General features: G+C 33.1%; 1 protein-coding gene across 1 annotated transcript; it reads right to left on the bottom strand.

Annotated features, from left to right (window-relative positions):
* Nucleotides 1-40: 40 nt before the first annotated feature.
* On the bottom strand, nt 41-4,162 carry LOC113781444 (replication protein A 70 kDa DNA-binding subunit A). The gene is made up of 2 exons (XM_027327380.1): nt 3,749-4,162; nt 41-2,682 (listed from the first exon to the last, which is right to left on the bottom strand). Exons 1-2 carry the CDS (start codon nt 4,042-4,044, stop codon nt 363-365), a joined length of 2,616 nt encoding a protein of 871 aa, XP_027183181.1. The 5' UTR covers nt 4,045-4,162; the 3' UTR covers nt 41-362.
* Between the last annotated feature and the right edge of the window lie 11,659 nt (nt 4,163-15,821).

Raw genomic sequence — 15,821 nt, forward strand, 5'->3', positions numbered from 1 at the left:
AACATAAACCCTTCTTCCCAACACAAATGGCAAACGCATGTAGAAAAAAACAGATGTAAAATATTAAGTGATTTAGAACACTAATACACAAGCCAGAAGAAACAGCTAAAATAATTTACACAAACCAGCAAGCAAAGACTCCCCTTTGCAAACAAAGACAGATCCGAGGGCTCACTGTACTTGCCATCTCTAAAAACACGTAGACCTAGACTGCTTGAAGATCATTTCAAGTGCCCGACTGTACAGACAGACAACTTCAGAATATGACAGAAGGGACCTCCAACAGGAAACATGAAAATGCAAAAAACAATACTTGCACCTATTTTTACAGAACTGTTGCAATTTCATTTTGGAGTAGTAATTCAATAACCACCAACATGCTGCCTTGATACATTCCCATATCTACCAGGTGTCGCATGTCCGCTCCCGTAAGCTGGAGGAGCATTTACTAGACCAGGACAATCCCTTGCCCAGTGCCCTGATTGATGGCATTTGAAGCACTCACCACCACCAGCATTTGCAGCAGAAGATACCCTATTGCTAAAGCTACCACCATATGACTGTCCCTGATTACTTGCAACACTTGGACAGTTCACAGAGCTGTGACCAGTTCCACCACAGCTCGTACAGTTGGAATACATGCCAGTTTGCCTGGTTGGAGGAAACCTAGAACCACCAGATTGACTTCCATGGGAAGTTCCTTGGTAATTTGTGTTTAACCCACTTTCCCTACCGATACTAACTGTACTTGCATTATAATTTGACATAGAGGATGCAGGATCTCTAGTTCCACTTCCAAAACCAGTAATATTTTGTCCAGAGCTTGGGATGACATTTTCTGTCTTCACAGGTAGAGAACCATTGTCATCATTTTTCATCTTATCTACCAAGTCCAGCACATATCTGGTTTCGGACTCAAAATTGATTCTCTCAGCTCTAACTACTGTAGACTTTACACGCTGCTCGTCGCTAAAAGTCTCCTCCTTTACCTTCAATTTAAAGATATATTTCTTAAAGACAATACTACGCATTATTTCATTGAATCTGTCATCATCTTGCTCCTCATATTTCATGTAATACAAATTTTTTGCAGATTCGCCAATGATCTCCTCACCAGATTCCTGAAAAGCAGTAACCCATGTTAAACCTGTGTGATCCTGAATCTGAAGCTGGAGAATGTATCTGTAGTCACATTCATCAAAAGTCTGGTCACACCTATCACATTTCCATCTTCCATCACCATTATTTGTAACCTTTTTGTTGCATTGCCGATCCCCAATTCTGTTGGGACAAGCAGTATAACAAAAGTTGTCCAGTTTTATAAATGAAAGAGTAGCACATACAGTGATCCAGTCAGGCTTCTCAGAAGTGCCCAGCCTTTCATCTTTAATTTGAGATATAGTTTTGCGCACATCTGTACGGACAATACCTGCTGTTTCCCTGGAGATAGATACAGATGGGGTGTTCTTTCCATCGCTGTCAAACCACTCCTTCAGTTTATGGGCCTCAGGAAAATCTGGATTTATAAACAACTGGCTAGTGGATATTGTCCCCACTGCTTTCCCATTGAAATCATTGATTCTACCAGATTTGACAGCTAAAACAGGGAAGACCCCTGAATCACAAATATTTTGAAGTGTCTGACCTTCGGCATTACAAAAGTTTCCCCATAAAGTCAATTCTACACTTCTACCAGACATGTCCTTTAGCTGGAGACTTCTTTTCTGAGTTTCTGTACCATTTTTTCTCATTACACTGCTAGAGGGGCTAATAGAAGATACAACACCAATGACATCCACAACACTGTTGTTATCCATCCCTTCAATCTCACCAATGGAGCGAAAATGAAACTGCTGTTGCGGAATTGATCTGTCATCCTCAATGCAAGGCTGAATTATTGAAGTATTATCCAGGTGGATCTCATACTCATTTTTTAGGTGATTGAAAGCTTTTTGAGCAGGTTTCAATGTCCCTTTTGAAATCATATACACCTTACCCAGCTCAACCTGATTGTAGAATTGATCAGCCACCATGTTGAAGCAGGTCACCCGTACTTCTCCACCATCAGAATCAAGAAGGTCAAAAGAAAATACTTTACCATCACCGCGGGGATTATTATAGTGTCTAAGTTCCCCTTTTGCTGTGACTCTGGCCTTAATAGTCCACCTACCTTGATAGGGATTCAATGCAACAATCGGAATAATTCTAGGAGGTGCTTCATTCCTAGCTATGGGTCCTCTGTTTGTGAACACTGGTGACGGATGCTGATATGATGGCTGAGGTGGTTGCAGATAGCTATTTACTGATGATCTTGAAGTACCAGAACCAGGCTCTGCCTTTGAGTACACAGGGGGTGCCATTGTCGGATTATATCGTCCAGAATCAGGTTTACCCACAAAGGAACTGCCATAGGTATGTGAAACTGCACCAGAATCCATCTCAGGAGGTTGCATACGAGTTACCCCAGTGATGTTTGGTCTAGGAGCTGACCCACCAATGGTTGAACCAGCACTAGCAGATTGAGGGCTGCCAGTAACACTAACTGGCTGATTTACAACATGAGCTGATGCAGACGGCCTCTGGGCGGAAACATCATTGCTGTTCCTAAGCAGGTAAGGCTTCGGTTCACCAATAGGATCACAAGTTTCCCGTATCACCTCCAAATCGATGATAATAATTATCCTGCTCAATATAAACGATATCAATAATAAATGCACTAAAGAGAACAGAAAACAAAAACTCAAGGCACCATACTTGCCATCCACTAGTAATAAATCATCATACAAAAACATTCACTATACTACAATACTAACCCAATACCTTTTTGAACATTCGTCATGCTAAATAATTAATAGCTTCCACTAATTCTAACTTAGACTGAATGAGTCAAATACATGCAGTTATCCGTGTACAGAACTTTGATACTCCATCTATGGGGAAGAAATATATCTTAGGGTCCAAAGCAGAAATAATACCATCAGACTACTCAGATTAATTTACAGTAATAAATGAAAATGTACAAAGTTTAGGCTCTACGCAACAGGTAGATGAAAGATGAAGATAGGGGCAGAAGGGAAATGCAAATGGGGAGAAGAGAACACACGTTTGGTAGGATGACAATGTCCAAAACAAATAAAAATCAGCCAAAAGAAGAGGGGTGTAAAGCAAGCCCATAACAAACTTAAGCAGAAAAATAAATACAAATCTCACAATTTATGCCACCCCTTGTTTTCAAAGAAAGAAAAAAAAAACTTACAAAGTGGAAGCACAAAGTAGACTAGCACAAGACTTAAAATCCTGAGTAAAATTTCGTCCAGTTCCAATTATAGGTAATATACAACTCACGTATACAGCAAACAAACCATTGAGACCAAGACAGCTTAAAAGAATGCAAACATGAAACAACCGCATATGTTGCATTTAACTACCAACTTTCAAAAACTGAATTCTAACATGAAACTCCCAAACCAATACCGCTAACAAACTGATCTACCTTGACTCATATTCCGCAAAAGCACACAAAACACATGAAAGTACCAAATTTTGCAAATAGAGAACAAACTTAAGGGCTTTTTGGGAAATTTTATGCACGATTTCCAAATGACACAGCAAACAAGCTGAATAGTTCCAAAAACCCGCAAGCCACCCAACACACTCAAGAAAAGGATATTACCTACAAAAAGCACAAAAAAGCAGAAAGCTTTGTTAACTAAACAAAAAAAAATTGAGGGCTTTTAGGAAATGTTACATGCGATTCTGGATGACATTGCAGACGAACTGAGTTAATTGAATAATAGACCCATTCTGCAACCTCTTCGAGTTAACCAACACATTTTGCTGAGTCGCCAACATCCCTTGCTGAGTATTCACACCGTCCGACAACACCAGCCGGTATCTCTCAGTAGCATTTTGATGATTCTGCGTGTTCACCAATCTCACATCCATCACTTGCAAAACCGGCTTCAAATCCGGGTTCTGCTGCGCGTCGCGGTCCGATAGCATCGCAATCGCCCCTTCCGTGAGTTGCATCGCTGGCCGCTCCATCTTTTCCGATGCGATTGATGGCTATTATTTTGGGGGCAAATTTTTTCTGAGAGGGAAAATGAAGGGTTTTGAAAAACAGGGAAACCCTAGAAACTATTTCGGTGAAACTGAAGAGTGAAAAGTGAGGAGTCCTGAGGCGCGAAAAGAAAAAAGGGATCATATCGAATGAAAAAAGCTATTTCTAAAAGGAATTCTTGAATTTATACGCAATTATATCTACTTTATTCAAAGTTCCTAAACAAACTAAATTAATGTTTGTTTGGATTGTAGTTTATTTATTAATTATTATTTACTTGTATCATCAACACATTTTTCAATCATATTTTTATTTTACATATATCACATCAGAAACGTGTTACATTATTTTTTTTTCAAAAAAGTTATCCCAAATAATCTAAATATTTTTCAATTACATTTTTATTACACATAAATTACATCACTATAATTTTTCATAATGCTTACCAAATACTATTGTTACTGACTTTTTAAAGGAATTATTCATTCTATTATGTTTTACCGCAACCGTGAGTACTCGTTTGCTTAGTCAAAAAAAAAGGTACTCGTTTGGCTTTGCCCATGAAATGGGAGGAAATGAAAAGAGATAAAGCAAAGGGCAAAAAGGATGTGTGAGCCTTTGGATAAGAGTTTATTTGGATAATTTATTTCAAATAATTACTATAGCACTGTTTATGATGTGATGTATGTGAGATAAAAAGGTGATTGAGAAGATAAAAAAAAAATTGGAATTTGTGAGGCAAATTATTTTTTTTCAAATTATCTCTATCCAAACACACTCATTCAAATTATTGTTATTAAACTCGGCATGGTAAGGCCCCAGTAGTAGGGTCAATGGGTTACTGATTCAACTAATGGATCACTAGTTAAATCGGTGAGTATTAATTAAATATTTAATATAAAATAATAATTTTAATACACATAAAATATATAATAATGTGCGTTAAATACTAATTATTATACTTAAAAAGATATACAATAAATATATAGATATTAACAAAAGATTTAATTTCATTTTATTGTACTTTTAAATAAATGAATAATATAGTAAAAAATAAAACAAAATTTATATCGTTTGTTTTAAAAAATATAGCATTATTTTATTTTTTTTAAAAACAGAGTAATTTTCTAACTAATCAAATATTGTCAGTTTAAAAGTAAAAAGGATTAATTGTATAATCTAAAAAGTTTATTAAAAGAATTTAGTTATCAAAAAAAAACTAAGTAAATGGTAAAGTCTTTTACATATTTAAATGAAGATCCAATGTACAAATCTTATCAAAAACTTATATACATTTTGTTTCGAAAACAAAGACCCATAATTATAAAAAAAAAGGGGTAAATTAGGTTAATTGAAAAATCAGGCGGGTTCCCATTGTTGAACCACTGGGTCAAACAAATTTGTCTGGATTTGACCGGGTCAAATTCTTATCTGATCAAAATAGAGATTCGGCCTGGTCTGATGCCCGGATCACTAGGCTGATCGGTAGATCGGATTGGATTTAATAACTATGGCTGTAACTATAAATAGAAACGAGAAGTAGCGAAGAAACGAGTGGGGAAAAAAAAGAGAAGTTAATAAGAGAGAAGGGCTATATAGCAAGAAGAAAAATTAATTTGGACAAAGAAAGAGTGTTTGTCTAACAAGTAGATCATTAATAGGGAATTTGGGTGTCAATTTATCGGAATCGAGAGAATTATTACTGATAGTAGTAATTAAGGGAGTATTTTTAGAGTTCCTCCTACTGTCAAGTTTAGGCTTTAAATTTTAGACCTGACAATTTAACGGTGAAAGGTATGGGAAAGGGAGCAAGGGCAATAAAAAAAAGCAATAATTATCAATTTATACATTCATATAATAAATTAATTATGATTTAAATATATTACCAAGTATCTAGTAGACACCCGTTAAAAAACTCAAGGAGAATAAACGGAGTTAAAAGATTTCGAACTAGGAAAGTAACTTTCGTCTAACAAAGAAGTTATGCAACATTCCCAAAAAAGGAAAAAAGAAGATTTAAGATATCTAATATCTAACTTATTCAAATACTTTCTTAGATTAGTTTTACTTTTGAGTTTTGACCCAACGAAATTTAACACTTGAAAGTAAACCCGTCCCCGCCTCCCACCCACCCAGCCCCCGCCCCACCCACAAAAAAAGAAAAAATATCCGCCAAAATACCCTCTTGGGCCTCTTAGGATTGGGCCATCCAAAGACAATCCAAAGTAGGGCAGGCTTCATGGACAATTGTAGGTAATTCTACTGTAGGTGGAAACTGCGGAAACACATTTAACTGATGGTGGCTCATTACCTCTGATAAAATTTGATTAAGTCATGAAGTAGGTTTGAATTTTTTTTTGGTTTTATCCAACATTTGTATTCTGATATGATCAATGGTTTTATTATACTTTTACATGTTCTTATGTTAGTATCTACATTTTTTTATTTTAATAATGTCTACATTCCTTTAATTAGTGCATGCAGTGTATGAAAATAAAAAATCTTGATCTCTTCTGGCTGTACCTTGCGACCAACTGTTACAAGGAAAATACAAACTTAATACATATGCTAGCGTGAAGAATTCTATGTCTTCATGTGGGGGCTCAAATCAAGATCATCATGGAAAATTTGTTTTTGGTTTAATTTACAAGAAATTTTGGGGAAATGGATGTACTATTAACTGAGGCTACTGCTTTATATTTTAGATCACAATTGTGTAACAGTCGAGAGTTTATGGATATTTTTCATTGAAGTGGATTCTAAATTTTTGGTGCACTTGCTGCTTTCTAAGGCATTTTCAAGGTGGGCTCTTTGCAATGTTTTGGTCAGATATAGATCTTAACGTCTTCTTCAGCATCTTAGAGGCTCCATTCAGCATGTGTCTCGCCAAGCAAATGATGCTGCTGCTGGATAACTCCGTTTGGATTGGCTATTTTTTCAAAAACAAGTTTTTTAAATATAATATTACAGTAATACACAATAACTCAAAAACATCTCATTCATATAATTTATCAAAAATTTCAAAAAATATAGTAAAGGTTTTTCATATACACCCTAAAAAACAGTTAATCCAAACGGAGCCGTCCTTTGATAGGGCAACATATTTTTTTGATCAGCTTCTCAATTGCCAGATGGCTTACAGTCTATTATTTCTTTGGATAGTACTAGCCTTTCTTCTCTTTGTCTAATTTCTTTAAAGAATAAGGGAATAGTACTCCTTTTTTATTTTTCAATTGAACACTTTGCATGTAATGGAGGTTTTGATGCATGTCCCTCTCCTAATTTTTCATTAATTAATAAAATTAGAACTACTATTCCTCCTGGGTTAGTTCGGGTAATTTCTCAGTTTCTTCTATATGGGAGGCGACTCGAAAAAAAAGGGTTTTTAGAAAAAAAGAAAAAGAAAAAAAGAGAAGGGTTTGTCAACCGAAATATATATATATATATATTACAATCAGATTAATAGATTTGAATTCTTTTTCAAGAAAGTGGTTTTTCACAAATGAAGGAGTGATAAATGTCTTAAACATGGCAAAAGAACAGATGAGATTCCTAATTGGTTATGGTCTTAAGTTGACTCGCGAAAGTGATGCATTCAATGTGTTAAATGAAAAAGGGATATGAAAAGACGCACAGTTTCATCGCACTACTGCTTCCAGTTACGTGTTTAGGATTAATTAGGGATTAATTGCTCCTAAAAAGATCTTATGGAAAATAATTACAAATTGCATTTCTACACCAAAATTGTAGACCCATGTATTACCATAATAGGAACCACCCGAAAATAAATATGCTCGTCATTACACTACAAACAAATACACTAAATATATCACGTGAATGTATACATTAATAATTATTACTTCACTTTTAATTTATATATATATTTTTCTATTTAATCTTACTTTTCTAAAACTATCAAAATTTGAACTCTATTTTACTGAGTCTCCTGTGGATCCTCATTAGATAGACCCAATAAAACCAAACTCAAGGTTCTTCATTTCTTTTGCCAAAAAAAAAAAAGAAAATTTGTTGAGTTTCTTCACTTTAGTTGTTGATCTTTTATTACTAATCCTTTATTATTCAAGTTCCATCAATTTTGTATTCTCATTTTCTTTTGTAAAACTGAGAGTTTAAATTGTTGAAAGGACAAAATCGGACACCACCTTCAAGATAATGGGCCAATATGGTCATTTTCAACTTTTTATATGCCATGCACATGACTAATTCTATTAGAAATTTTTAATTTTTTTTTGGTTGAGGTCCTAGATTAATTTTTTTTCTATAAAGATAAGGGACTAAAATGGTCGTAATGGTAGATAAAGGACTAAATTGTTTAAAACCTCAAAGATGAGAGATCAAAATAACCATTTTTCCTTTCAAAAACCGATTTTATTAGATCTTCGATTCATCGACAAAATTTCGAGTTGTTATGATCTATATATCCATCACAAGTATATATATATATATATATATATTCACCGACACCATGCACCATGCATCTTTTGGGAGATCGATGATATGAAAACTTGAAAAGTAAAAATGTTTTATTCACACTTTCAATATGCCTGAGAAAATTTCCAGGAAGAACATATTTTAAACGTTGTGTACTAACGTAGTCAAAACTCAAAAGTCATAAGAAGTTACCTACTTGATTTGTTTTCTGACAGAGGTTTCCTAACTCTTTTAAAGATCGCCATATTGTTTCTCATTAAAACATGACACGCGTTTATCTTATTTCCAGCCCTGTGTGTCCATGGACTGGTTATTCAACAAAAGAAATACTGCTTGTATCTTTTGGAAAAATATTAGACTAAAAATTGAAGTTAAATAAAACATTTTTATAAAATTAGGACAACAAAAAACATATATGCACATTCATATTTATGCGTAATAAAATCTCGGATGACTCCTAACTTTACTAAAAAATAGGGCAAATTACATTTTACTCCCTGTGGTTTAGCATTTTTTACATAACCCCCCTATGGTTTCAAAAGTTATACATAACCCCCTCATGGTTTGGATTAAAGTGTCAAAGTGACGGAAATAGTCATTCGTAACGGAACTTCTAAAAATATCAAAATTATCCTTATAAATACATGACACACTAATCCCGTATGATTTTTATATTTTACCATATAACCCCCTTGTGGTTTAATACTTTACCATATAACCCCCTTATGATTTTCAAAATATACACATAACCCTCCTTGGTTAATAAATACTTTTCAACTTTACATAAGGGTATTTTTGACATTTTAGGTGACTCCGTTACGAATTATCATTCCCGTCACTTTGACACTTTAATCCAAACCATGAGGGAGTTATATATAACTTTTGAAACCATAGGGGGTTATGTAAAAAATGATAAACCACAGGGGGTAAAGTGGAATTTGCCCTAAAAAATATTTACATAAAAAATCAGTAGGGCTTAAATGGGATCTCTCAAAGTATCCTTAATGTTAATTTTTGCCTTTTTCTATTACTTAAGTTAATCAAAGTGGGGGGAGAGTTGGATTGGTTGGGTGGTAAGGGGGAAGGAACTATAAGTAAGAAATCTTGAATTCAAAATCTTTAGAAAAAAAAAAATCAAAGTGGTCTTTTTTGAATTAAATTGCTATTGAATGACATGAGGCATCACTTGGATGTAAAGATTGGAATTACTCTTTTTTCAAGCTTCAACAAGGAGTCTGGAGTCTTTGCTTTATCCTTCCAATTCAGTCGAATGAAATTATGCTTGTCTGCAAATTAATTAGCAATATGCATTATCACTTGTCCTACTTAATTTTCCCCCGGGCAAATCACTATCAATAACGCTCGAGTTATATAAATTCAGAGTATCATAACTTGCACGACAAAATCATTGGTGATCTATGTTTCTTTTGGACCTATCCATTTGTAAACTTCTTCTTTGTTAAAAATCTTGAAGACTGCCTAACTCTTGGAATATTCGTTAAACCCGATGGTGTTGAACTTAGGTCCGCTGCATTATTTCCTTCTTCTTTTGTAATAAAAAACTTGGATGAGTTTAGTTCCGGTCATTACTGCGAGCCAGAATATGTCCCTGTAGTCATACGTCTGCTTACATGAATTTTTATATATTATCTATCAGCACAGTTCTCACATCAATAGTAAAACTTGTAACAACAACTTTTATTGAGAAAGTAATTTAATCTTACTAATTGAACCAACTTATATTAGCTAGATCCGCTGCTCTCTATCAGCTTGCTAAGTTCCTGGTAGCGTTTGGAGTATTCCTATATTGATCTTTGCTTCAATTCCTTCTTCCATGATTGCTCAGCTTTCTTCATTGTCTGTTGGAATTGGACGCTGCCTTGTCTAGGTTTGCTGCAAGCTGGGCAAGAACACCAAAGAAATTATACTTTATTCAGCACATATAGAAATAAGCAATGTGAATGAAAAACCGGACACAGGTTACAATTTAAAAACCATTAAGCTTGTCTAGGTGTAAAATCAAATGGCAAGATTAGTTCATCATTGTAAAACCCCATAAACTAATCCTCTATTACAAATAATCAAAGGGTATGATAGTTCATCATTGTAAAATCACATAATTGATTCTCTATTACAAATAATCAAAAGGCATGATACTTCATCACTGTAAACTCACATAATTGATTCTCTATAAGATTAGTTCATCAATGTAAACCATACCATCTCTTACAAATAATCAATTGGTTTGATACTTACAAAAAAAAAATAAAATGGCATGATAGTCCCTTAACTATGTACAAAACGTGACAAACCATACCTTACTAGTGGTTTAGCAAACGTTATCTAGACTGTCTTGAAAATTTAATTGAGTTGATAGAGACATTAGTCAGGTGAAAGTAAAATTTCTAATGCAACTTTCAAACCTTTCACTTTCTTCCTTCCCTCTTGTGTGAATTTTGGAATCTCCCCTTGAATAAACAAAAATAAATAAAAACATTATCCAGAAATTTACACTTCTGGTCGGGTAAACTATTAATTAGAATTCAATGTAAGAATTTTCCTCCAATTGGAATATCTATTTTTCATCAACTTTTATACAAAAATAAGTTTACTAACAAGTACATACCACAATCAGATCCGAACAGATTTGAATCCTTTTCAAGGAAGTGGTATTCACAAATTTTGTAGTCAATATCTTATAAATGGAAAAGAACATATGTGAATGAGATTCTTAATTGGCTATAGTCTCAAGCTGTTACCGAAAGTGAAGTAGTCAATCTGTTGTAAAAGGGACTAAAATGATTATTTCATTGCATTACTGGAGATAGTTAAGCATTTGTGATTAATAGCTACTAAAAAGATCTTATAGCAAATAATTAGCAATCTTATTTCTACACTCAATTTTGCAGATGAATGATAGGAGCTGAGTGCAAGGCCACCCCAAAAGTAATAAATTTCGAGGTTGTTCTTTTGTCGAAAAATGAAAATCATGTTTCTTCTAATTTGATGTTGATATTTATTTACTAATTGATTATTCAAGTTCCATTGATTAGTTGGTTCTCTTAAAATAACTATACTTACTACCATATAGACATGTCAATGGATCGGATCTTATTCAGATCCAACCCAGACTCATGTACTTAGATAGGGTTTGGAATTAATTTTTTAAATCCAAACCCTACTCAGATTCAAATCCTGTAAACGAGTTATGAGTTTGGGTAGGGTCTAATTTTCTATAATCCATATCTAAATCCAAACGCATACCAGACCCTACATAGACCCATGTATATATAATTAAATTATATATATATATTAGTAAATTTATAAAATATTCTAATATTCTATGGTCATTGGATCGAATACAGTAAGATTTTATGATTGTTTTCTTTTTCAACCTAATTCTTGCTGTCATTGTAATTAGTACAAACTTTTTCAGAAAAAGAAGAAAAAGTAAAAGCAAATAAATTAAAGATTGGGTGTAGATATAGTTGAAGTTTTAAAAATAAATCAGAACATTCAATAATAATTTTTTTTTGAGTTCATAATATTGCATTCAGCTTCTCGAGTATTCATTTTATTATTGCATTCAGCTTCTCGAGTATTCATTTTATTATTTAAAAATAAAAATTGGATGGTATTTATATTTTTTGAAATATATATATTTTTAATTTAGTGTATTTAGAAAAATACTACGGGTACCAGATCCAAGAGAGTCGGGGTTTAGACTTATTTTTTCAGACTTATAAGCGTCTGGCCATTTGGGTTTGAATTTGAATTTGAATCCAACTAAATTTAATATGTTTGGATCTAGATTAACAGGATCCAATCCAAACCCTACCCATTGACATGTCAACTACTATAATTCGACATACTACATTTTGAAACAAAACTTACCAACATGTATGGTACGTACCACAAAATTTTCCACATAAAACATTTTGATGCGTAAGGAATATTTTGTTTTAAGCAAAATTTGAATGAAAAACCGCAATTTACATCGGGGAGAAAGTTCTTTTAACATTTCCCGTGTACGTTACCTATATCTCTAAAAACATATAAACGAAAAAAAAAAATGTTGCACTGACGTAGTCAAAGTCATAAGCAGTTACATATTTTGCCATTTGATTTATGTTTTCTTGCAAAAGTTTCCTAGTTCTCATTTAAAGGCATCTATATTGGTGGCGGCCAGGAAGAGTTCAAAGAGTCTTTTGTGCTTAATAGTTAGGGGTTGAAAAGGTGTGAGATGATTTTTAAAAAAAAGGGACCTTCATATTTTAAGTCATTAAGATAAGGCACATGTTTTCGTATTTCTTGTTTGCGTCTATGGATTGGTTATTTAACAAAAGAACTAGCTTGAATGTTATGGGCAGTATTTGTCTCAAAAAAGTGATGTGTCTTCAAAAAAGACAGCAATACTACGGGAAAAAAGTGTTTTTTGTTTAGTAATATATGAGAACGTAGGACATACATGTATGATTTAGAATTTTTTTTCAAAGTTATGAATGAGAAAATTTGGTCAAAAAAAGATAAAAATCAGAAAGAAATACATACAAAAATGGATTAGGTACGAGCATAAATGTTTATTAAACTTTATTAAACATTTTCAGACAAATACGTGTAAAATAGTGGCATATTTTTTATTTTTTTTTGTAAGTGGGAAGTTTGAATTTAAAACCTCCTACTTACCATCTCTTCAATTTTACCATTCAACCCAACTCCTCCCCCCAACATAATTATTACTAGCTATCGAAACACACTCGATGAGCGTGTAACTTGTTAAAAAAATATTTTTAATTGAAAGAATCACATAAATGGTGCAAGTGAATATAACTATTTTATGCAATATGTAATCAAAAGTGTATTGTGTAGAAATATGTATAATGAACCATATGAACATTAAAATTTGGGAGAAATGGTTGATTGATTAAAGAACAATGGAGACTTTTAGTAGATGGTTTGGGAAGGAAAAAAAACCATTGATTAGGGAGAACGTGAGAATTGGAGGGACATATTTTTGGTTAAATAGAATTTGTGTGTCAGTTGATAATAGAGATAATGATTTAGAGATAATGATTAATGGATAATAGAGAAGGATAAATTTAAAAACACATAAAGTTAACAGCAAATTAACTACTTACACAGGCTTCGTTATTGTAAAGATATGGAAAGGGACAAAATTTATGATGACCCATGTTCAAGGGGCTAGAATTATAAGAGTACGTATGCTAACAACAATCTTTTACACATAAAACTTGCAACAAATAAAAAAAAAAAAAGCATTCGAAATTGTAAAGGTCCCAAGTCTGAACTCGAACTTAATTCTGAATCAGACAAAGTCAAAGCAAACCACTCGATGTTGCATATCCTGTGCAACGAGGATTGGTTTCTGGAATTGAATTTTTTATTCTCTATTTCTTTTTTTTTAGTGTCATATATATCCATGTACCATCATGTTTAAGATAAGGTAAACTATTTAGGGAGCCCTTGTACCATTTCAATTATCCCAAATTGGACTATTATCTACTATTTTAAGTCTCAAATTGACCATTTAATAATAAACCATGTGAAATATTGACTTTTCAGTCTATTTTAACCATTAGATCTGTTAAAACATTGCCCTTAGATCCATCAACTTTTATGGTGGATATATCCTAAAGGATCAAATTTTGACTCTTTTTATTATTAAGAGGCTAATTTAAAATTTAAAAAGATAAAGGACCATTTTAATGCAATTGAAATAATTTAAGAACTCCCTAAATAGTATTGTAATAGGAAGAGAGCAACTGTTACATTGGCTTTTTAATCCAAGAGCACTTTTTAAAGGTGGACATTACCAAAGTGCTTTATAACACGTTTGTACGAACAATAGTGTATATTTTCTAGTTGTTTATAAATGCCTAATGCAATTAACTAGTTAATTAATAATGCTTATGTGATGATAAGATTCAGTCTTTGATGTAGCGAAAACTAGAGAAGATGTATAAATTAAAATTCTCAATTTCATACCCCATTTTCAATTTCGTACAATTTTTGGGATCTCTCAAAGTATCCTCAAGGTTAATTAGTTGTAACTTGTAACTTTTCCTTTTACTTAACAATTTTTTATATATAAATAAATAAATATTTTTTTTTTGGTGTGTCCTGCAGGGAGTGGATCCCGCAGACTATTCACCACCCTCAGCAATTTGATGGCAGTAAGCTTCGAACCAGGGACCTGAAACTCCATCTTCAGCAACCTCAACCATCAGACCAAACCCTTGAGGGCTTAACAATTAAAATAATCAAAGGCGTATTTTCCGAATTAAATTTTTATTGAATGCCATGAGATATCACTTGGATGGAAAGATTGGAATTATTCTTTTCTCAAAAGCTTCAACAATGCTGGAGTTTTCGCTTTATCCTTGTCATGCAGTCGAGTCACACTTCAACTATTAGATCAAGATCAATGATATCTCTTGTCCTACTCAAATTTCACACATGTAAATCACTAGCCATAGAGCTCAAGATGTTTAAATTCAAAAGAAATCATAATTTGCACGACAAAGTCAATCGTGGTCCATGTGTTGTTGGGACCAATCCATAAACAATCTTATTCACAGACAAAAAGAAAAAAAAAATCTGCTAATAATATTTTGTATAAAAGTCAGAGCATATGTCCATTTTATTCTATGAATGACTTCGTTAACAGGTAGAATTACAGTTTTTCAAACATTTTCAGATGAAGTGTTTCACATTTAGTTTCTAATTATAAGTGGTAATTAAGGTTAGTAAAATCTCAAGGGAGGTTTGTAAAATTGTCCTTGAATCTCATGTAGCATATGCGAAAGATTTTGTTTCACCATAATTTGATGCCTAAACCAAAATTTTTAAATATCGATTTAATGACGGGACAAAAATATTGAAATTATTCTTTTTTTTTAAAAGCTTCAAGATCAAGGCTGGATTTTTTTTTAAAAAAAGTTTTGTAATGCATCCAAGTCAAATTGTGCTTGCTGCTAATTAATTAAATACCAATGTGTATTATCACTTCTCCAACTTTATTTTCCCACATGTAAATCACCATCAATAAATCTGGAGATGTATAGTACAAATTCAAAAGATCATAACTTGCACGACAAAAATGAATTTGTGGTCCTTGTTTTGTTGGGACCAATCTGATAATATACCTTTTTTTTTTTCTTGAAAGATTCAACCTGCCTAGCTATTGGAATATTGGACATTGGCCACCTAATTGTTATCGAAACCTTGTTCTGTACTCTATATATAAACTCAAGCCTCATCTTGACTTCTCCTACAATACTTAAAAAAA

Source organism: Coffea eugenioides, chromosome 8, assembly GCF_003713205.1.
Source record: "Coffea eugenioides isolate CCC68of chromosome 8, Ceug_1.0, whole genome shotgun sequence".
Taxonomy (NCBI): domain Eukaryota; kingdom Viridiplantae; phylum Streptophyta; class Magnoliopsida; order Gentianales; family Rubiaceae; genus Coffea; species Coffea eugenioides.

Excerpts from the sequence above, each read along its gene's own strand:
- LOC113781444 (XM_027327380.1), bottom strand. The coding sequence starts at position 4,044 with ATGGAGCGGCCAGCGATGCAACTCACGGAAGGGGCGATTGCGATGCTA. Across the intron at positions 2,683-3,748 it reads AATGTCATCCAGAATCGCAT|GATAATTATTATCATCGATT; the intron begins GTAACATTTCCT and ends TATATTGAGCAG.